Source organism: Penicillium cosmopolitanum, assembly GCF_028827165.1.
Source record: "Penicillium cosmopolitanum strain IBT 29677 chromosome Unknown utg000008l:1.0-4398992.0:1.0-4402845.0, whole genome shotgun sequence".
NCBI lineage: Eukaryota > Fungi > Ascomycota > Eurotiomycetes > Eurotiales > Aspergillaceae > Penicillium > Penicillium cosmopolitanum.
Genome location: NW_026622678.1, coordinates 1,011,608 through 1,032,467, shown reverse-complemented (window position 1 = coordinate 1,032,467; position 20,860 = coordinate 1,011,608). Strand labels below are relative to the sequence as shown.

General features: G+C 50.7%; 8 protein-coding genes across 8 annotated transcripts; 4 read left to right on the top strand and 4 right to left on the bottom strand.

Moving 5' to 3' along the window:
• Nucleotides 1–611: 611 nt before the first annotated feature.
• Nucleotides 612–2,445, top strand: N7509_006935 (CoA-acylating methylmalonate-semialdehyde dehydrogenase; the record flags this gene model as incomplete). Its single annotated transcript, XM_056631572.1, has 2 exons — nucleotides 612–1,320; nucleotides 1,391–2,445. 2 exons carry the CDS (start codon nucleotides 612–614, stop codon nucleotides 2,443–2,445), a joined length of 1,764 nt encoding a protein of 587 aa, XP_056487123.1.
• Nucleotides 2,446–2,915: 470 nt separating this feature from the next.
• Nucleotides 2,916–3,853, bottom strand: N7509_006934 (uncharacterized protein; the record flags this gene model as incomplete). The annotated part of the gene is made up of 4 exons (XM_056631571.1): nucleotides 2,916–3,038; nucleotides 3,100–3,546; nucleotides 3,678–3,719; nucleotides 3,800–3,853. 4 exons carry the CDS (start codon nucleotides 3,851–3,853, stop codon nucleotides 2,916–2,918), a joined length of 666 nt encoding a protein of 221 aa, XP_056487122.1.
• A 404-nt stretch (nucleotides 3,854–4,257) lies between these two features.
• Nucleotides 4,258–5,803, top strand: N7509_006933 (Dynamitin subunit 2; the record flags this gene model as incomplete). Its single annotated transcript, XM_056631570.1, has 3 exons — nucleotides 4,258–4,296; nucleotides 4,350–4,409; nucleotides 4,469–5,803. The coding sequence occupies 3 exons, from the start codon at nucleotides 4,258–4,260 to the stop codon at nucleotides 5,801–5,803; spliced, it is 1,434 nt and encodes a 477-aa protein (XP_056487121.1).
• Nucleotides 5,804–6,065: 262 nt separating this feature from the next.
• Nucleotides 6,066–7,867, bottom strand: N7509_006932 (dolichyl-P-Man:Man(7)GlcNAc(2)-PP-dolichol alpha-1,6-mannosyltransferase; the record flags this gene model as incomplete). Its single annotated transcript, XM_056631569.1, has 3 exons — nucleotides 6,066–7,468; nucleotides 7,521–7,553; nucleotides 7,597–7,867. The coding sequence occupies 3 exons, from the start codon at nucleotides 7,865–7,867 to the stop codon at nucleotides 6,066–6,068; spliced, it is 1,707 nt and encodes a 568-aa protein (XP_056487120.1).
• Nucleotides 7,868–8,004: 137 nt separating this feature from the next.
• N7509_006931 (YOS1 family protein) lies at nucleotides 8,005–8,480 on the top strand (the record flags this gene model as incomplete). The annotated part of the gene is made up of 4 exons (XM_056631568.1): nucleotides 8,005–8,038; nucleotides 8,089–8,148; nucleotides 8,238–8,348; nucleotides 8,398–8,480. The coding sequence occupies 4 exons, from the start codon at nucleotides 8,005–8,007 to the stop codon at nucleotides 8,478–8,480; spliced, it is 288 nt and encodes a 95-aa protein (XP_056487119.1).
• A 2,172-nt stretch (nucleotides 8,481–10,652) lies between these two features.
• N7509_006930 (LysM peptidoglycan-binding domain-containing protein) lies at nucleotides 10,653–11,411 on the top strand (the record flags this gene model as incomplete). The annotated part of the gene is made up of 2 exons (XM_056631567.1): nucleotides 10,653–10,851; nucleotides 10,927–11,411. 2 exons carry the CDS (start codon nucleotides 10,653–10,655, stop codon nucleotides 11,409–11,411), a joined length of 684 nt encoding a protein of 227 aa, XP_056487118.1.
• A 2,091-nt stretch (nucleotides 11,412–13,502) lies between these two features.
• On the bottom strand, nucleotides 13,503–16,050 carry creB (uncharacterized protein; the record flags this gene model as incomplete). The annotated part of the gene is made up of 3 exons (XM_056631566.1): nucleotides 13,503–15,662; nucleotides 15,745–15,882; nucleotides 16,021–16,050. 3 exons carry the CDS (start codon nucleotides 16,048–16,050, stop codon nucleotides 13,503–13,505), a joined length of 2,328 nt encoding a protein of 775 aa, XP_056487117.1.
• A 3,037-nt stretch (nucleotides 16,051–19,087) lies between these two features.
• On the bottom strand, nucleotides 19,088–20,558 carry N7509_006928 (uncharacterized protein; the record flags this gene model as incomplete). Its single annotated transcript, XM_056631565.1, has 2 exons — nucleotides 19,088–20,132; nucleotides 20,194–20,558. 2 exons carry the CDS (start codon nucleotides 20,556–20,558, stop codon nucleotides 19,088–19,090), a joined length of 1,410 nt encoding a protein of 469 aa, XP_056487116.1.
• Between the last annotated feature and the right edge of the window lie 302 nt (nucleotides 20,559–20,860).

Below are 20,860 nucleotides of genomic sequence, written 5' to 3'. Positions count from 1 at the left end.
TTGAATAGAGCTGTGGATCAGTAACATTCAAGTTGTACCCAAGCGGACCAAAGCCATTGAAACGTGGCTAGTGGAAGAACTCGAATCTCTTGGGTAATATGAATTGGTCTTTCAGGTTCGTCGGCTCACCAAAGCTCGAGGTGCTCATCCCATGTGTAGTACAGTATACAGTAGGTGGAGCAAGGGAGTACCCCCAGTTACCCGCATTTTCCTCGGAATGCCATGCCTAAACCGCCTACTATGCGAATGTTGCTGCGATTGCGGCCAGCTTCGGCGATTTGAAAAGGCACTATGCGGGTGGTGATTGGCTGGAATCGCCGAAGAGGCCTTATCAGACGCAACGACCTGCTCAAAAAGGCCAACTAAACATGGGGAAAGGCGGTGGACGGTGCGCGGCTGACCTCGGGCTTGCTCCCGATGAAAGACGAGCGTGTCGGGCCTGGGGTAACCATCGGCTCAAGTCCAAGTTTATATAACAATACCCCAGCTACCACCTTGCCACTTCCCCTCATATACTACTACCCACTTCCCCTTCCCCTTTTTCTTTTATCCTTCTTCTCTCTTCCTTCTCTTCTATAATCTATCCCATTCATCACCCCTTCCTTGCCATCATGGCCGCCCGTCGGTCTATCGCCCGTACCATCCCCGCGCTCCGCTCCGCTCCCCGCACGCCCGCAATTACCAGAGCGTCCGCGCGATCTCTCACCACTGCCACTCCAATTGCGCGTTTGAACTCCCAGAGCTCTGTCTCTACCCCTGCGGCCATGTCTGCCGCTCGCAGACTGCATGCTACGGCGAAGCAGTTGGCCCCTTCCACTACCTCGGCTGCTAGCACCGCTACTGAATACCCGACCGACCACAAGCCCATTGCCAACCCCATCGACACCACCAACTTCATTGATAATGAGTTTGTGTCCTCCAAGGCCACTACCTGGATTGATCTTCACGATCCTGCCACCAACAACTTGGTCACCCGTGTTCCCCAGAGCACTGATGCGGAGTTGAAGGCCGCCGTTGAGTCGGCCGAGAAGGCCTTCCCTGCCTGGAAAGCTACCAGCATTATGGCGAGGCAGCAGATTCTCTTCAAGTTTACCAGTCTGATTCGCGAGCACTGGGACCGACTGGCCGCTTCCATCACCTTGGAGCAAGGCAAGACCTTTGCCGATGCCCGTGGTGATGTCCTCCGTGGTCTGCAAGTTGCTGAGACTGCCTGTGGCATCACCTCCCAGATGACTGGTGAGGTCCTGGAGGTGGCCAAGGATATGGAGACTCGCAGCTACCGTGAGCCTCTTGGTGTTGTCGCTGCTATCTGCCCCTTCAGTGAGTTTCACAAAAGCGAATATAAATATATCTATATCGAAAGGGATTTGGTATACTGACTGTCCGCCAGACTTCCCCGCCATGATTCCTCTGTGGTGTATCCCCATTGCTACTGTCACTGGTAACTGTTTGGTCATGAAGCCCTCTGAGCGTGATCCCGGTGCGGCTATGATCCTTGCTGAGTTGGCCAAGGAGGCCGGCTTCCCTCCCGGTGTTATCAACATTGTGCACGGTACCCACCCCACTGTGGATTTCATCCTCGATGCGCCCGCTATCAAGGCCATCAGCTTCGTCGGCAGCAACCGTGCTGGTGAGTACATCTACACCCGTGGTTCTGCCAACGGCAAGCGTGTCCAGGCCAACCTGGGTGCCAAGAACCACGCCGCCGTTCTACCCGACTGCAACAAGAACCAGACTCTTAACGCCATTGTTGGTGCTGCCTTCGGTGCTGCCGGTCAGCGCTGCATGGCCCTGAGCACCTCCGTTATGGTTGGAGAGACCAAGGAGTGGCTGCCTGAGATTGCTGAGCGCGCCAAGGCTCTCAGTGTTAACGGTGGTTTCGAGGCGGGTGCGGACCTGGGCCCTGTTATTAGCCCCCAAAGCAAGAAGCGTATTGAAGACCTGATTGCTAGCGCTGAGGCTGAGGGTGCCACCATCCTTCTTGACGGTCGTGGCTACAAGCCCGAAGGTTACCCTAACGGCAACTTCGTTGGCCCTACCATTATCACCAACGTTACACCCGACATGAAGTGCTACAAGGAGGAGATCTTTGGCCCTGTCCTGGTCTGCCTTAATGCAGAGACTCTGGATGACGCTATTGACCTGATCAACGCCAATGAATACGGTAACGGTGCCGCCATCTTCACTCGCTCCGGCTCGACTGCCTCCAAGTTCCAGAAGGATATCGAGGCCGGCCAACTTGGTATTAACGTGCCTATCCCCGTTCCTCTGCCCATGTTCTCCTTCACCGGTAACAAGAAGAGTATCGCCGGTGGTGGTGCCAACACCTTCTACGGCAAGCCCGGTCTGCAGTTCTACACCCAGCAGAAGACTGTGACCAGCTTCTGGAAGGCTGAGGATGCCGTCAGCACCAAGGCTAGCGTCGTTATGCCCACCCACTCTTAAAATTGATATCCGCTGTGTGCTCCCTTTTTCCCATTTCCTGACATGATTATGCCCCTTCCATTTTTCCAATTTCTTACCAGCAAAATCTTGCCCACGGGCTCATTGCAATGAACACAACTTCTGGCTATACCTGGTCTTTTTGATTTTACGTGTTTGGTAATCGACCGGAGTGTATAACAGCTGGTAAAATTGATAAATCAGATTTAGAGTATATAATTCACCTACCTTTATTAAGCCATTACCTGCTCATACTCCGAGTAATCTTCTTTGCTTCTTACATGCCTACCCCTGCACCCTAGGGGCACCTGGGCATAAAATAGCATTGCGCGATGTACTAGTATCCATGGCTCCTACTCTACTGTAAGATAATTAAGAGAAACTGCACATGAAGATTGATTTGTTCTCCGTGTATAAACTGTTGCAAAGCAACGCTAAAAGCCCGAAAATTTCCTTTCCTATTGATTTCCCCTTTACTCAGCGCGCCGCGCCTCGAAAGTGTACACCAGACGTGCAAGTTCAACTTGGCTGTTCTTGACAACGGCAACACGACGAGTGTGGCGACGCTCGCCATCAACAATTTCAAAGCCCCAGATCTAAATGAACTCGATTAGCTAGACTCTTGACACACCCGAAACCTTTGCTAAAGGCACTTACCTGCTCAGCAGTCCAGCCGTTGTCCTTGCTCTCCACGAAGCTCTGCACAAACAGACCCTCGCCTTCACCGAACTCCTCACCCTCATTGTCAATGATGAATCCATCGCTGGCCGAGCCATCCGCCAGGATCTCGCCACGGAGGAACTTCTGGATCTTGGCCTCGTCCTCGGGATTGGCAACGCTAGTCTGGAACTCAATAGCAGGACGGCCCTTCTCTCCACGGAAGTGGCGTGACTTGCCGGAGACCGCGCCGAAGATGTTATCGGTGTGCTCGCGAGAAGTCCAGTCCAGGGTGCGCGCCTCCTTGGTGCCTGTAATTCCACCGGTGATCACCTGGTCCACGTCGATGTGGTAAACCTTAGAATCGGCGGAGTCGGCGTATTCGTGGACGTGCAGGGTCACGGTGGCGTAGGGGAGGGCTTTGCGAAGGAACCAGCCGACGCCTTGCTGTGTGGGTGTTAGCGGATCTGTTCAATACTGTATATAGCACTTTGAATTGTGTATCCTCTCAACCACTTGGGATGCAGAGTACCTCACAATCTGCAAATAGCTATGAAAAGACCATATCGTGCACGTACCAGAGAGAGAATGGGGTCAGTGGGGTTGGACAGTGTGGCGTCCTGTGATACATGAAAATGGTTAGCTTTTTTTTTTCTTTCTTGCGAGGTTAAATACTATCTGTTATCCGTGGTTAACATACCATAACCCACTGTCCGCTGAGGTTCTTGACGGTGATATCGGCGGGGGCAGCCATTTTGGTTGATTGAAGCTAGGAATGCGGGGTGATGGTGGGGTAGTAGAAGTACTTAGGTCGTGAGTATCACAACGGATGCAATTGTTCGAGTTGAAAAAGGAATTGAGTTTGTGAATGCAGGGGAAATTGACCAAAGCAGAATTGTCTTGACTCGGTCGATCGTCTCCCTAATATACTCTGTTGCTGGTCGCGCTTTCTTTTGCATGTGCTCCTTCCCGAGGCTCGAGCTGACACGTGCTTCCGCTGACTCATAACGACATCATTGGGCTGTCTGACCGCCTTCGTGCCTGACCGCCTCAATCGGCCCGCATTTCTGCCTCAGGCCGAATTGTTTAATGTGAGCTCTTGGTGTTTCCCAAAGGCCAATCCAATCCATTGTTGACGGTCTCCTCTTGTACACAACCATGGCCTTCAACAAGAAATATGCCGGTCTTCCGGACCTTGTAAGACTTCCCTGCTTCTGTCTATCTTTGAAATATCTCTAACTCAGCCTTAGGACCCCTCCCCAGATATATATGAAACCCCTGACCTGACCGACGAAGCATCCACCGTTCCCGTAAGTCGCATTGGAACGCAACATAGCATATGACATGCTGATAAGTTTTGAAATTGCAGACTGCAACTGTCCGCACCGACTCCGACCATGATGACGCAGGCACTAGTCCCGATATCGACCGTGAAGGTGTCAACGCAGACCAGGCGCGCATGCACTTTATGGGTGCCGCGGTGGATGCCCGCGACGCCAATTTCTCCGACAGCATTTCCATGAAGCGACAAGCATACCGCAGCAAGAATAAGACCCGCCGTCGACGGATACGCGACGATGGCACAGAGGAAGTCGGTGACTTTAGTGACAGTGAAGACGAATCGCTCGACCGGCGGCTGGCACGTCTGCGACGCGAAGTGGAGGACCTGAAAGTGGAAATGGCTAGCAAAGCTTCTGCGGAGGGACAAGTTGTGACCGAGTCGAAGCCGGCCCAATCTGCGGAGCAACAGGGTGACAAGGAACTGGGCGACGGTGTCGCGGAGTTGAGTCGGGCACTGGATAACTTGCATGCCTCGTCGCGAAGCACTCAGACTCCTTCAGGTTACTCGGCCGCTGCTGCTCTTTCCCAGAAGCTTGCTCCCGATGCGAACACGGCGGAGTCTGGTGCGCAGCAAAAGTCATCCGCTGATGGACACCCGTCTGTACTCCCTCAACCAGCTCCCACTTCCGCGGGAATCCTTTCACACGCCGCTGCATTCGAAAGCCGGTTAGCTCTTCTTGAATCCTCTATGGGCATTTCAAGCTCATCTAACCCATTTGTTGGTGGCGGCATCGGCGAACCTGCACTCCAGCCCGTCCTCCCAGCTATCGACCAGCTTGCTTCTAGACTTGCAGCTCTCACTGGTCTCCTAGTTGGTTCAAACCCTGCGGCCGGGGGCCCATCGATGCCAGGCATGACTACTCCGCATCTCGAAGCTCTTTCTACAAGGGTTCGCAAGTTGACCACAGACGCCGAAGCCCTCGCCTCTGCCCGTAAACGTGCAGCCGACGCAGCCAAGGCTTCTCAGAATGCACGCATCGCGAACTCGGAAGATGACACGCCTGCGCAAGATGTCAATTTTGGGAACGACGAGCAAACTGCTAAAATTCAAGCCCTCTATGCGACCCTCCCCACAATCCAGTCCCTTCATCCATTGTTACCGAGTGTCCTCGAGCGCCTTCGCTCTCTGCGCGCTTGCCATGCTGGCGCAGCCCACGCCGCCGAATCCCTTAACGAGCTAGAGAAGCACCAGGCTGAAATGACGTCTGAAATCGAGCAGTGGCGCGAAGGTCTAGCAGCAGTGGAAGAGAAGATGTCCCAGGGTGAAGCTGCTCTGCGTTCGAACGTTGAAACGGTTGAGCCCTGGGTTCGTGACCTGGAGTCTCGTATGGCACGTCTGGATGGTCCTCCCGGCGGCTTGTAGTTTTGCCTCCTATCCTTTTGCTTTATTCCTGTCTGCCTCTTGGAAGAACAGGGATTCATGACACATAATACCCTGTTGCATGTACGTACTTACTTTTACCTATGTATAGAAAATGAATAGTTGAAAGACTTTGTTTACATTCAAGTATCTATTAGGCCTTTCAAAATAGCTCAAGTTGATGAGACTCGCTCGGAAAAGAATAGGATACAGCTCATTGAATTCAATAAGACCTAAAGTCCTATTTTGGATCCCCCTTCAGATTCTACTCCTCCCGAATTCGTTTGAGCACTTTAAGCTTAGGCCGCATCCTTAGCTCGACCCACCAACCACGCAAGAACACTTTTCGTACCGAGTCACGAGCTTGGTCATACAAGCCCGCCGCACTCTCACCACCCAGCTTCGACAAAAGGCGCCGCTCAACAGCACCATTCGCTGGAGAACCAGGCTTCACTATGGAAATCCCCGCAAATCCATCAATGACATCAGTCGTCTCCCATTCTGATTCCTGGAGAACTCTCCGCAACCGTGTCTCGTCATTATCTTTGTACTCTGCATCGGAAGAAGCTTCAACAATAACGTAGTCGAACTGATTCCAAAAAGCGTGGGAGGATTTCAAAGCCTTGTCTTCCGTCTTGTCGTAGTGCCATCCCAGTCCAGGGGACTGTTGAAGGAATCTAGTAACGCCAGTTTGGCAGGCAAGGTTTCCAAGGTAGACCGAGGCCCCATCAAGTTCGTCGGACACGGACAGGGCATGGTGATGATGGAGAGCATTCAGTGCGTGTGCACCAGGGTAGTTGGCTGCCGAGGCGGGCAGAAGAACGAAATTCGATAGCAAGAAGGCGGCTAGGGATGAGAGTACCAGAAGGCGAGATGAGAGGCTGGCGAAGAGAGAACGAGACCGGCGGTTCCAAAGATAAGACGCACCCAAGGCAGCGACTGCAGTAAGGGACGGAATGATGTAGATAATGAATCGCCACTCCTTATGCGGCTGAATACTGTACAACGCGACGAAGGCTAATGTTGGAGTAAGCAGCGAGATGGACGGTTGTCGGGTGGCAGGCTGGCGTAGGGCAACCGGGATAGCGAGAAGGTAGGTCAACGGATTGAGGAGAAGACGCGGCAGCGCGTTGAAGAAGTAAAAGTACCACGGCGATGTCCCCCATTCTGAGGACTGGCCTGAGATCACATTGAAGAGGAATGCGTCTAGTTCTGGCCAGAGAGGGACGCGGTTCCAGAAAATAGAGTCTATGCCCAGGGTGAGCTGTAGCCCCACGAACAAACTGATCACACCTGCAAGCACAGCATCCTCCATGAATCGAATTCGGTCCATTGCAAGCAGGAAAATGGTCTGCGTCGCAACAAGTAGCGCTAGCTCCGAGCGGAAGACTATGCCTGCGATAGCGACGAGGATCAACGACAGGCGGGCCCGGCGGCGGGCATCCACTCGTGGTATCGTATAGTCTGGCAGAAGGAGACGAGAGGCTATCGTTGTCATGCCGAATGCAAACATGTTCGATAGCGGTCGTGACGCGTAGTAGATGACATGGAACTGGCTAGCTTGGAAGACGAGGTACCAGATTGCCACGGTCTGGCCGAAACCACGTCGAAGGCCATGGGCGAAGTAAATCAACGATCCAGCGTTGTAAATACCCAGAATAGCTCGGGCTGTGGAGTGTATTAGCTTAATATAGGGCCGTGGGGCTTATAGTGCGCTTACCAAGGATCTGGCGATCGATGCCTTTGCTCAAGGCTGCGAAGGGTTGCGAGAGCTTCGCAAGAATCAATGCTCCTACAAGAAGATCGGGGCACAGCCCCAGGAAAAGCGAAGTGGTCATATTTCAGGTCGAATTTCGGCGTGAAGCCCGGCAGTCCATGATTCGAGATGTCGTGTATGGCCTGCACATGGAACGACTCCTCGACTTTGGTGTACGGTGCAACGAGAAGGTGAAACAGAATCAAAACGGGGACAAGGAGCCCAACCAAATAAAAGACTAGAATCGAGTTAGCCCTTGAAGGGAATTGGTGCATGGCGGCGCGCAGACGCGCAGACTTGCCATTCCTCATGGTGACTGCATCGGCGGTGGTTGTTGATCCGGAGATCTGGCGCTTCCCGCACCTCGCCTTATCTCTCTCTCTCTCGGCGTCTCTTTCTCTCACTCAGCTGGCCCTCCCACCATCCCTCCTCCCCTCACTGCGCCACCATGTTCTTCTTTGGCTTTGGGAAGCTTATCTATGGTGAGTAGCACAATGAATGCATATCTGGTCCCCGCTAATTCCTTTGTCAGTCACTGTCCTCATAATCAACGCCATCGCTGTCCTTTCCGAGGATCGATTCCTTGCTCGCAGTACGTCGCTCTCACTACGCCCAATGGCGTATCCTCCCATCACCGCGATTCTTTGTACACAGTTTCTAACCGTCGAATAACTCACATAGTCGGATGGGGTCGCACGCAAACTGAGCCGGCCTTCGGCGCATCCCACGATAGCACCAGCGTGAAGGCGAGGTTGGTCAAGCTGATTGACAGTGTGCGGACACTAATGCGGAGTACGTTTATCCTCCCTGTTCTCGGATTCTTGCTTCTCGTGCTCCCCAGGAGCAGTCTTCTCCGTCGAGGGGCATAGGGTGCCCTCTACCATGTGCAGGCAGCAAGGCCGCAAGCTTCGACACCCCGGCTAACTCGCAACTATTTGGCAGTACCTCTTCTCGGAATCAACATACTCATCATTGTCTACGAGCTCATTCTCGGCTGATACTCAACCCCTCCGCACCCCTCCCGCGCCAATTCAACCGAACCAGAGAACGCGTTCATGGTGCGCACCGCATCCTCCGAACCCACTACATTTCGCATCGCCATACATCTCAAGTCTAATTCAGCGAAATCAGGCCATTCAATATGACCTCTAAATCCTCCCAGCCACCTTCTACGGTGGCACGACCTTCACGAATAACCATAAAAGATGGTGCGGGGACGGTGGAATTGATCAGGCGGGTGATGAGTCTCAAATAATCCATTTGTTGGAGTTTGCTAGCTGGACCGCCCACACAAATCTATGGGCTGGAATTGCTGTTGCCCGTATGTGGCTCCTACTTTTGATATTCTTCCCCAGGCCATCAAGTCCGTTGTATATACCCGTTCATCTCCTGTCGAAAAGAAAGAAACAATAGTACAATCAGTAATAACCGAATGTCACCCCCATGCCTCAGAACCTACACCACGAATTTCTCCTCAGCTATAGTACTGGTATGCATGAAGACAACTTGTCGAGATTGAATATAAGCAGCTTCTTACTAGCTTCCACTTAGAATAAAGATCACGTGAGCGTCAGCAACTGGAATTCTATACCTATTGACTTGTAATTCCATGCACCGTATCGTCTTCAAGGTTCACTAGTCACCTTGTAAAGGTCATTTGGCTTTTATTTCAGACCTGAGACCTTCTCGAGGAGAAGGGCGATAACCTGTGCTCAAAACATGCACTTATGAGTGTCTCCTACCTCACACTATCTAATGAAACTAAGAACCCAGAACTTTATTTACATGAAGACTCGCAAAAGCCATGGCCTGTCCCTGAAGCATGTGAATAAAGGCCTTTTCTCGCATGAGAATGTGGAGGATGAGGTTCTTGCGGCCTTTCTTTGTTGAGCATGTTTCATGTAAGCTTGTCGGATGGTTTCTCTTAGTCTGTCACTGATGCTCATCTCTCTCACGAAGGTGGTGGCTTACCTGGCCCTCACATGTCCGCCATCTCCCATATGCTACAGCTGCGCAACAAAGAACGGGCAATGGGGAAATGTGCTCGGTCTTTAATAGGTTGGACAATCCTTCAAATTGTTAGTACTTACTCATGATGCTTTTGCTTTGTCTTGACCCCTGACAACTTTCGTGCCTGAACAGCCAAGCCACTGCAACAAATAAGTTAGCTACAAGTTCAAATATGTTAAGGCTCCAGTCTTTAACGGGAACAAATAGCCCGCCTTCTCAAAACAGTTGCTATGCTATCTCCTTCATCGGATTCCTGGATGCAGATGATATTTTCCGTCTGATTCCAACTGCTAAACTCACAAACAGCAATGCTTTGCTTTGGCCCATGTGGGCTATAATCGCCTGTCCTTTTCCATCCCAGGATCAAATATCACCTTTTCGTCGAGCCTTGAGTTATGCTGGGTCACAAGTTGACATCTGACATATTGTCTTTACACGCCTACTTAGACGAGATTAAACAGCATGAGTAATTGCAGAAGAGTAATGGGTTTGTTTTAGCACTATGGGGAACGAAGAAGTGGACCAAGGACTTCTGTGATTCCCGAAGCAGTAAGTCCGACCGAAAAATTGATCGGTTGTAACAGCGGGCGTACGAGTACAGTACTATTCCGTACCTGCATGGGAGGAGCTGAACTAAAATATGGAAGAGGAAAGATCAACCACTGGAAATTCGGATCAACCAATTAACAATCGAGTCATCACCAACAGAATAGTGGAAACATGTGGAGTTCCGACGTAGCCAATGTACGAGTTATCAATCTACTAGGCTAAACAGGCCTTTTCTGTTGCGCATTATTATCTCCGAGTGTTCAAATTGGCTCGTTGCACACGCACCCCATGCATGTCGCAATCTATTCTCCGTCTGTGAAACTGGGAAGCCGCGAATGGTCCTGACGATCCCAACCTGAAAGACCTCGATGCACTGGGGAAGAAGAACGGGAAGGTTAGATTGACTATAAGGAGGATTCTGCAGATCGGCCAGTCTGAGCGTATTTAAATTGTGTTTTCGCATGTATCAGAAGCTATCATGTCTACATTAAGTTTTCTTCACTAGACGTTCGTTGATCATCCGCTTTATACGAAGTCATGCGCCTGACTACTACCATCTTCAACGCCCTTCTGGGTGCTTATTCTGCGTCTGCAAATGAAGTTCGATCCCACTGCAACCACAAATCTCTCAACACCACTAGCTTCAACTATGTCACCGACGTGGCCAATCAGACCGTCTACGAAATGGCTGTAAAGTTCAACAGGGGCGTATGTGATATTGGTCGTGCCAATCTGAGTAAGTTCTGCACATATCGATCAGATCGGGAAACTTAAAGAAAAGCAAGTGGCTTACTGTCTTTAATCGCGACAGTGGCCGACGTGTCCATTGTTCCCAACCTTGGACAGACTATCAACATCCCTGGTCAAGTTTGTCATCCCGATTGGACTTCCTGCATCATTGATGGGCCAGGAACCAATGATTGTGTGAGGGGTGGACCCCGTCTATACTACACTGTGAACGGAGATACCTTGTGGAAGATTGCCGGACGTCTAAACATGACCCTCGACTCCATTCAATCTGGAAGTCAGTACGGAGCAAATGAGACCATTGCTGCTGGTCAATTTGTCAAGGTCCCTTTGTGCTATCCTAGCACATGCGATATCGAGCCTTATACTTTCTCCAAGGGTGTCTACAAGGATCTTGCAGACATGTACGGCTCGACTGTGGGCCAAATTCAAATGTTGAGTCCGACATACAACTACAGCGCCAGTCTCAGCGAAGGTGAAACCGGTCCTTCTATTGATATTGCCAAGAACTGTCGTTTGCTGTCATCCAACTATACAATCTTGTCTTAGGATGAACTGCTAGTGGGTATGCGGGTTGGTGATGTGTTCATAAAGGCATGGCATTTTGGAGGTATAAAGATAGTGTTCGAAAATATAAAATGACTCCACTCTTTTGACTCGTGTTCTGTTGACCGTACTAGACTCCTACCTGGTTCACCACGTCGTACCAAGAATGACTACTTCAATTGTATTGAAGTGAGTGAAATATGCTGAAGCGAGCATAAGTACCAATGCGGCTATGTTTAATCTAAAGCAGTTGACTAAATCATTTTGGGTCACTCTTAGCCCGACAGGTTCTCGTAAATTCTATTAGAATTAACTAGTACTAGTACTGACGGGAGACAGTTTTGGGCCGCGGTCGATGTCTCAGCCGTACTAGACCTAATTGCATAGTCTATGAAACTGATATCACATTACTTCTCCTGCCTGATAAGATTTCTCGTAATATCCTATTTCGGATCTTTCACTCAACCGCCAGATTTACCGCAGTCTCCCACGCCAGAAACTTTGAACGCCAGGATCCGCTCAGAAGGAGAGATGGGTTCTTTCGATAGTACTAATTGCTTCAATTACGATTCGAATGATGTAAACGTACTGAAATGTCCAAAATTTCGGCTTAGCCATTCGGGATTCGTACCCTTCTTTCTTGCCGAGTATGCTCTGCGTGGACTCACTCAGCGCGAGGAAGCGCTGCAACACAAGGCCAAAGCTCTGGAAAAGGCTTCTCTCATCGACGACAATCGCGACCGGCTTGACTATGTCAACCAGGAGCTCCAGAAGATTCAAGCCGAATTCACAGCCAAAGAGTATGCGATTTATAAGAATGAGTCTATGTATCCGTGCCCCTTCAAAGAAAGCCACCGTAGTTTGAAGCAGGACCCGAGGTGGTATATGCGTGAAGAATTGGTTCGGGATTGTTCAGACCAAGGAGGATGCTGTAGTCGGGGATGTGGATGCTGTGGGAAGAGAGATTTGTCCATAAGAAGTAAAGGACATGGCCATTGCACTGCCGAATGCTGGTGCTGCATCGCTACCAGAGGGTTTGAGCTTCCGGAGAAGGAAAAAAAAGAACCGCAAGGACGATTTCAAGGACAGGCTTGCACAGGAGGAATCAATTTACTTTGAAATGCTGGTGAATTGCTTTTTTCTTCCATTAAAGCTACGGGAAATCCTCAAATAAACATCTTGGTGGCAGCGAATCCTCAGAAATAGCTCTACGTCCTGAGATACTGATATGCTGTTATTGACTCGAAATCCACGCTCTGGATTCGCGTAGATCCTTATTAGCCTTTGCTTCTAGGTAGCGCAGGTAGTAGATGAATTCGATTGCTACTCAGTGTCGTTCACAAACGTAATATTCATGGGAAGCTCCAAGAGCAGGTCCATATCTCAATTTAGAACGCCTGGACTGAACCAACATCTGCGTAGATAGCAAGAGCCTGGGGGTGGTAAATAAGATCCCCTGGCCGATGGAGATACCCTCGATTACTAGCTGGGACAAGTTGAGTAATTTAAAATTTGCAAATATAATAAGCTAGTATTGGCCACATTCACAATGCAAGAGGTAGGTACCTGAAAGAAGTTGGCCAGGAAGGACATGCATCAACGCAAAAAAGGAAAAGGAAATCGCTCAAGGTTCAAGAGTCGAAAGCAAATAGGAAAACGCCAAATAGATCCCAATACCCATGCTTGCCAGCATTTGCAAAATCCGAAATAGATAGAACGCCAGTTTTCACGCCGGATAGAACAGACCCGTTGGAGAAGGTATCATGTCGTCCAACATAATACAAAAATCAACAGCGATAAAAATAAATAGAAAGTAGTCGTAGGCACTTAAATCAGCCACAATTGAAGATTCAATCAATATAGTCGAAGAAGACATAGCCGAGGATCTGCCTCGTAAAGGGGCAGACCACGGAAGAATAGGACAGAAGGGCGATGGCGCAGATAGTAAGAAATGTAATGATACATCCACGAAAAGCTATGTGCAAGAAGCAATTTGCGCTCATATGTGCATGATAGTTAGGGGTATCTCCGAAAGCTCGACTAAATGCCGTCATGCAATAAAACAGAATGTCGACTGTAGTACAGAGTTGGAGCTCATGTCGTTCGTTTGAAGCTGAGTGATCTCCAACGGTGAGTATGACCGGTTTTCTCGGTCTTGTTGTCTTTCGCCGGCGGTGGGCCTGTTCGGGAAGACATTTTGGGATTGTGGACGTTGTTTGTATCCTTGGTTGGCACGGCCGGCCGTTCAGGCTCGGTTTTGGTGGTGGTAGGAGGAGAGCCAACAACAGGAGCGGTAACAGGAGTGGAAGTGGGAGCGGGAGTGGGAGCGGGAGTGGGAGCGGCAGAAGTGGTGGTGGTAGTAGTGGTAGTGCTCGCGTTAGTGCTACTGGGCGTTTCATGTAATGGAGTGGCTGCCAGATCTGAGGTCGACAACCTGGGCTCTTTATCCTTGCTCAGTCGTTGACTGAGATTCCGGCTCCCGCGCCTTAAAAAGCCGAACGATTTCTTAGGGGAGCCATTCTCGGCTCCAACATCATTCGCGTCGGCTTTGCTTCTTTCGATAGCCATTCGGAATTCCTCAGCTTCGCGCTGGGCCTCTAGTTGGCGTTGGTGATCGGCCTCTTTGCGGCGAATCTTTTCGGCCTTCTCCCTCTCTTTCTCCTCCGCCTTGAGACGTGCCTTTTCCTTCTTGGCGGCAACATCACTCTTCTTTGGGCTCAGGGGAGGCGGCTGCTCGTCAGGAATGGGGGGTAGAGGCGGCTGAACTGCTGGGGCTGGCGCGGGTTCTAACTCAGGACCTTCGTGGTGAGTGGGCATCATTTGGGGTGCTGTTGACGTTTTCTGGATAGGAGGAAGTCGGTTTTGATCATCAGAAGGCACCTGAGATGCGCTGTTGACGTGGACTAGGTTAGGTGACAAGGGGTATCCGTTGGTCTTAGTTGACTCTCCCGAATCAGTAGCCGCATTTGCCTGGTCTTCCTGAGCTTGTTCCCGAAGAACGGCCTCAAGAGTCGTCTCCTGATAGAAGAGAACATAGGCGCATGCAAGGCCAGGTCGATCACCAAAGAAGTTCCGTACGTAGTTCTTATCCACCGGTTCCACGAGTTCATCATCAAAAAGCAACCACCCCCGGTCTTCCGTTTTGATTATTGCAACGTAGTGGCCGTGATAAGGTCCGCCGCCAATGTGAACGACTACCGCGTAGAGCTCATAGAGGCGATCGGGGTCTTCCGCATCGTCGGTAGTGTTGAACAGTCGGAGATGGTAGGGGTAGACAACGCGGTGGAACAACTTTTGTAGTCGTTGCAGATCTTCTGTATACTTAAAACGCTTCAGATGCAGTGCCAGCACCCGGGGTAGGCGCTTGATCTTCATTCGCTTTTCGGCTTCCTGGAGACCGCCGCAGTTATCGCAGTGGAACTTATTACGCTCGCAGAGCATCTCCTCAGCGGAAAACTTCCGAAGGCAGGATGTTACCGATGAGTGCTGCTCTAAATCGACCGAGAGATCTAAAAACACCTCATCGCGCTGCGAGACCTTCTCGCAGGTCAGACACTTGGTCTCTGACGTCAAGGTTCCTTCAAAAAGTTCATGCACCCATCTTGTTGTATTCGGAGATTTCGAGCCGGTACTGGTCGTCAACATGCCTAGCGAATCTGCACTCTCGGATGGTGGAAGTGATTTCTCCGCGAAACTCTGCTTGGTGGCCTCCGCCTCCACATTGGACACCACCTCGTTCAGCAAGAGATTTAGAAACTCGTGCGCATCCTGGTGCATAGGCGTCCGAAACATTTCGTTTTCACGTCGTAGTACGTCTAGAAATTGTTGGGGGCGAATGATTCCGATTCGTGATTGACTTGCCACCAGCGACTCAAAGATATCCTTGAGCGAGGTGAATAAAGACTCCGACATGCCATAGCTGGGGGCGTTGTTCTTGGTCTCGAGGATCGGCATCGTCTGTAGAGCAACCTTCTTCTTATATTCCGGTGAATCCTTATCCTCCGGTTTCTGCGGCTGGTTGGAAGGAACTCCCGCACCACGCGATGATGGCGCCGGAGCAGCGGCCTTTTGTTTCGCTGCCAGGGCCTCGGCCTCTAGATGTGCGTTGGGGTTCTGAAATCGCAAGTTCTGAGCGAGGGCGGCCTCGAGACTTTCCAAGGGAGTGCGTTGTGGATAATTTATGACGGCTTCGCGGAAGGGGACGGAGTAGTAGAGACATTGGAGGATCGAATTGCAGTAACACGTATTTCCGTACTGGGAGGCGAATGAGTGTTAGATTGGTATTCCAAGCCTTATCCAAACTTCCGGGGAATGCACTGAAGGGGAAATCTCTCACGTTTTCCATGCCAAAGAACTTGTCGCTGCCATCGCCACGAATCGGACCTAAATCTTGGAGCCTCTTTTCAAGCGGGGACATCTGCGGAGTCTGGGGGTCCTTCTTGACGGGGGCCGGGGCAGGCGTTGAGGTGGCGGCCTATTCAAATGGACGGTCAATTCGGGCATTCGCGTCTAGAAGGGTCCGACGAGTGCAGCTTGGGGGAGGAGTGAGGGCACATGGTCTGCTGTACCACCGCACAAGAGGGATGATGCTCGTCGGGAAGGGCGAACTTACCCCATTGGCCTTGGGCCGGAAGAGCTTCATAATGGTCGAATAGGCTCGTTTGTTGTAGCCCACTGCATGGAGCAGACAAAATTACCGATCGCAGGAAAGGGCACACATAGACGGGGAGATGAGAGACAGTAAAGAGGGAGAGAGAGGGAGAGAGAGAAGGGAAGGGAGGGGAGATTGGGGAAGAGGGGCCGTGTCGAGGCTGACTGAGTGAAAGGTCGGGGCAGAATGAGGCCAGGAACGTTTGGCGGAGAGCGTCCGGGGAAATGCACGGAAGGGTAGAGAGAAGGGCCAGACTTAGGTGACTGGAGACTGGAGTGACTGGAGTTACAACTTGAAACGCAGGAACCGCAAGCGCAGTCAACTTGAAGGCAAAGGGAAGGGATGTGGCGCAGGGCGGGAAATTGCCAGTCTTGGTTGATGCTAACCTTAGGAATACCGTGGGATGGGAGACTCGGGAATCGCCCCGACTTATCTTGTTCAACTACTCTCTGCTCTACACCAGCCCCATCACATTATCATTACGGAGTACTGTACTCACATTGGATGCCTGGACTACCTTCACCTATTTCACGCAGACTGCAGCGGAATCATCCAGAAAACAGTGAGCCCTCCGCACTTCTCAAAAGCCACGTGGAGTCCTAAGGCAGGTACTGGTCCAATCGCCGAATTTCTTGATCCGCGCGATTCCAACCACACGCCTAGAGTCAAGACTGAAAGTCTGTGTGTCACTGTGTGTGTGTGCACCGGCTATATCGGAGAAGGACTGACCGGTTGTTCTGCCCCAACAAAGCCTGCACTGCGGAGAGTCCAGCCATTTCCATTGCTTCCATTGGTTCTATTGGTTCTATTGGTTCCATTGGCTTTCCTTCTTCTCCTCCCCAGCGGAGCCCCCCCACGAAGACCATGGAACTTCCTCCTCATTTCACCCGGGACATCCAGCATCTCCAGCGCTAACAGTGGAGGCCATGAACTCTACAAACCCACAACCGTTGTCCGGCCATTGGCCCATCCCGCCCTACGCTCACGGGCCATGTGTCCGCCCCTCGCATGGCGTTCCACAACGCCCAATGATCATCCCCAGCGTGGGGAATTCCTCGCTGGTGGCGGTGGAGTCAGATTCCCCTCTCCAGTCTCGGTGGTCCTGGCCCCGGGTTACGCACCATCTACTTCCGTACCTACGCAGGTATCCTTGTCACTGCTGTGCTTGACTGCATCCTGGGGTAGAGATCTGATCATCGATATATGCAAGGAAGTCGTGGGATCAACCACACATACGAGGTTGTCCTGATGACCGCGCGGCCCGTGTCCTTGTCACCGGCGACTTTCCGAGCAACAACCCCCCCCGGAAATGCCACAGTAGCGCGGTCCCGCAAGGAGCCTATTATTGACATTGACGCAGGCGGGCGCACACTAACCCACCGCCGGAGCCTAGTCCTGCATGCCCAGTCTCTATCGACCTACACTGATTGACTACCGACTGGGCAGGTCCTTAACCTCCGCCACTCCATGGGACCATCCGCAGGGATCTCTCCCAAATACCACACCATTTTCAAGCGCCCCCATTTGGGGGCGAAGAATTCAAGCCTCTGTTAATTGGAGACTGGAGACAAAGGGAGTCACAGAGTGGCGACCAAGGCTAAATGGTGCATATACGGATACCACTCTATGTACAGTATCAAGCAGTCTCGAACTTGAAGGGCATGCATACATCATAGTGGGTACGGTTTTCTAGGTAGAAATCACCCGTCATAGACCCCCATCTCTACACCGTGCCCCTTCCCCCCTTTGGGCAGCTTGCAATCACGACTAGGCTCCACTTATATGATATCGGAGCGGAGCGCTACGGAATACTCTACTCGTACGGAGTACAGAGAACTGATTCAATAATCATCGCGGACACCTCGGGACTAGCTATGCTCGCTTGTTAGACCCGATTCATGAATTGGGGTTGATCCATGACCGCAACTCGGCTGCAGCCACTCCGGTAAGCATATTTTGGTCGGGTTAAGTTTCCATAAGCTACTCTCGTCTTGTTGGCCTCCGGCCTAATTCCCATTTGCTTTCTTGGAGGTGAGCGATTATCATGCTCGATGCCTTTCAAGTGGCCGGCTTCTCACCCGCAAATAATTTGCCACCCTAATTGATCGAACTTCAATATATTTCATCTCGGCGGCCAGTGCTCTCGTAAGCCACGACGCTGGCTTTAGGTGTTTGACTCTCAGATACTAGCCGATGAGTGCTCGGGGGTGGGGTGCCTTTTCTTAGCCTATCAACCTGGACAGAACAAGCCATGATCAGCAGGGTTGTGGCTTCACTGGGCCTATACTTGAGTGGCTGGTCAAGCTCCCTTCCTCCCCAGCTGTCCAAGAGCTTGTCTGCTATGTTTCAAGTCTCATGCTTATGTTTCGTTGTTGTGCAATAGACTGGCGCAGAAGCTCCCCGGTCGCCCAGGTGCTCCGCTTGGGCTTCTTGATCATTTACCTTCCAAATATTACTGTTGAAATCAATAAAGAAGAAGAAACCGACCAATTAAACAATTCCAAGTAATATGACAAGGGAAAAAACGACATTATCCCCCACCCGTCCCTCGCCGCCTCGGCTGCATAGCCAAGAGATGGCCACATAGCCGGCACCACCAAAGGGTCCTTTGGGAGTAGTTGGCAGTGGGAACTAACTACCGGGAAGTACTTTGCAAAAAGGAGTTTGATTACCCTCGTAACCTCGCTCCTGCCCTATAATTGACATCTCGACAGCGGAATCGATACTTTTGGCTGATTGTCGCAAGTTTGGTCAAATAATACTAGTACAGTACCTAGTCAACTTCAGTATATATCCAAGTGTCTCTACTACGACCGAACTCATGGAGTCCAGCCTCCCGGGGCTTATTAGAGGCCACGGGAAATAGAATATTCATCATTTGATTTGATTTGCTAGAAACAATTGTTCGTCTCTCCATCATTATGTAGTACATATTGAATCTACAATGGTGATATTGGGTTCTACCAGCTTCGGGAATTAATTCAATTTCAAGTGACATTCTATGAGAAGACCTAGAGGTCCAAAGGTCTCACCAAGGTATAACATAATCCCTCCAATGCTCTTTAGTGTCGGCCTCATTGAACTTTTCAATGCCACCGACAACACCGTCTTCACCCACTAGCCAATCGCCCATTTCCACTCGTTCCGCCCAATTCTCCAGCACTCTGTGTAGATATGAGCTACGTGAATCCCAAGGTAAATAGCCACTATATCCACTGAATAAGTCCGTCTGGTATAGTTGATCAGGCTCGTTGCCTCCCAGAAATCTAGCTCCAGGGTTGAATGGAACGCCATTGCTACTTCGAGCAAACCCGTTGCTGCCGATGCTAAACGGCAAGAGAAGTCGACTTTGGTTGCCAGACTCCCAATTGAAATCTTTGTCGGTGGGTTCAAGGTATAAACCAGAGGGGATGTTCTCAGCATTTCCGTCGGGAAACCAGGGCCGGGTCCAGGGTGATTTATTCTCTCCGTCCCCACGGAAAAGGAGTAGAGGGAAAAGGGCTTCCGGCTGAGCAGTACTAAACAGATCTGGGATCAGTTGGTTGAAGCGGCGATCAGCAAGTGGCTGGTTTATCAATTCGGCCGGATCTTGGAGTCGGATGCCGGGGGCAATATAGCGAAAATTGAGTTGTCTATTGGGAAGCGCTGATAGAAAGCACCTGGCAAATGAATCCACTTCTATGAACGACGCTTCCATGACTGATTCGGAGTATGGAAGAGCTATTCCTTCGAGGTCTGGATCTTGTCGGCCATGGTCATGTGTCGAACTTGGAGGAAGCCGAAGCTCAATCGCATCAAGAAGACGGGTAAAAGCACTGACAGCCCTCTTAACATCCATTGGGGTATGTTGGTGGATCTCCCAAGGAAATACTCCACGCCCGAACTTACCACCATTGGCACCTCTCAATTCTTTTCGACGGTCTGAGTATGTTGTTATTTTGCCCTCGTTGATCATGTCTAGATACGCTTGCAGAATATGTTGTAATGGCAGCCATGGCCACTGTACCCTAGCTGACCAGATCAGATCTTCCCAGTCCGGAACAAAGGATGCGAGTTCGGTTTCTTGATCGAATCTATTTGACTTGTGAGTTCTTCGCTCTATTTAATGATAGTGAAGTTTAATAGGAATCTCACAGTATGCCGACTTCCTCATCACTCTTCGTTTTTGTGGAGGGATACAACCACACATAACGATCACCACCCGATGCAGGAAAAGTGTCTGGGTTGAAAATGCCATGTTTCCCATGAATCGCCATGAGGTAATAAAAAAGATGGAAATCTGAAACAGTGTCCCAATTGGTTGCTCTTGCAGACCGCAGGAACCTGATCAGGCTCGGCTTTAGGCGAGATGCAAGATCGAATGGAATTGGGGACTCCTCTTCCCACCAGGTCTTGGACGGAAGAGAAGCGATATCCCGTCCAGCACCAATCCATGCATATTCAAAAATTTGGTTGTGAAGCTGGGCCGATAACTGAGGGTCAAACACGGCCTTTGGCATCTTGGTTGGACGCAAAATAGATCACAAGGTGCACAAACGCTCAGAATGTCTATATATTCTTGGAATTGCAATGAGAGATATGTAGAAATAGAGGGATATGATGAGTGCAATAAAGAAGTGTGGATATGGCAAGAAGAGGATGGAGCGCAAAATATCAAATTTACGGAGCGATAGGGGTCCCAAAGAAGCTAGACTGAAAGCACTAGAACTAGTCCATGGAGGCAATTGCCCTATGACTAGAGGAGTACTGGTCTCAATCATTTTTTTCCTAGTTCCAAGTTCTTTGGGTCGAGTTGTCGAGG